The sequence below is a fragment of the Somniosus microcephalus genome, chromosome 33, assembly GCF_052327205.1.
Source record: "Somniosus microcephalus isolate GS21.2 chromosome 33, FLI_Smic_1.0, whole genome shotgun sequence".
Lineage (NCBI taxonomy): Eukaryota > Metazoa > Chordata > Chondrichthyes > Squaliformes > Somniosidae > Somniosus > Somniosus microcephalus.
This window is the reverse complement of record NC_141019.1, coordinates 35,171,995-35,172,767: the sequence shown is the minus strand read 5'-3', so window position 1 is coordinate 35,172,767 and position 773 is coordinate 35,171,995. Positions and strand designations below refer to the sequence as shown.

The following is a 773-nucleotide window of genomic DNA, read 5'->3' as shown; positions in this document are numbered from 1 at the left end:
CAGGAGAATGAGAATTTTAAAATCGAGGCGTTGCCGGACCGTGAGCCAGTGTAGGTCAGCGAGCAACAGGGGGTGCTGGGTATCTCCCTATATACTCTATCAAAACCCCCTGGTAATTTTGAACACCTCTATTAAATCTCCCCCTTAAATTTCTCTGGTCTAAGGAGAACAATCCTGAACAGTCCCATCTTGGAATGTTCAATGTTGTGCTGATGTTTTCATTTGTGATTCACAGATTATGGAACTAAACCCTCCTACATAAGGGTTTAGTCCAAACTCTCTCTCTCTCTCTCTCTCTCTCTCTCTCTCCAGAGCAGCAGGACGCAATAACGCTGAGAGTTAAGTTATGTCACGCTGATTAATTCCTCCCTGGTCAATATATTATTGAGCGACTCGGGAGGGGGATGAGAGATCGGCTCGGGAAGGTAACTTGCTGGTTTTAGCACAGAGAATGCTCAAGCTCCGTCCCGCAGGGTATCAGCACCTTGTCCAAACCAGCCCCAACCGTCCCTCGGCAGTCATGATCATGACCCACCAGAACGTGACACATGACAGGGTAGGTCAGCATCATTCTTTCCTCGCTCGCTGTACACCCGTCCCTCGCTGATGTGTGTGAGAGTGAGTGTGTGTGTGTGTGTGTGTGAGAGAGTGAGTGTGTGTGTGTGAGAGAGTGAGTGTGTGACAGAGTGAGTGTGTGTGTGTGAGAGTGAGTGTGTGACAGAGAGAGTGAGTGTATGTGTGAGTGAGTGAGTGTGAGTGTGTGTTAGAGTCTG

The 773-nt window shown here is 48.6% G+C and overlaps 1 protein-coding gene across 1 annotated transcript in view; it reads left to right on the top strand.

The window, feature by feature from the left end:
- Nucleotides 1-526: 526 nt before the first annotated feature.
- The window catches only part of LOC147097157 (inactive dipeptidyl peptidase 10-like), a 37,492-nt gene continuing 37,245 nt past the window's right edge, over nucleotides 527-773 (top strand). The window contains exon 1 of the mRNA XM_085972534.1: nucleotides 527-556. Coding sequence (XP_085828660.1) covers nucleotides 527-556 — 30 coding nt within the window. The remainder of the gene's footprint in view (nucleotides 557-773) is intronic.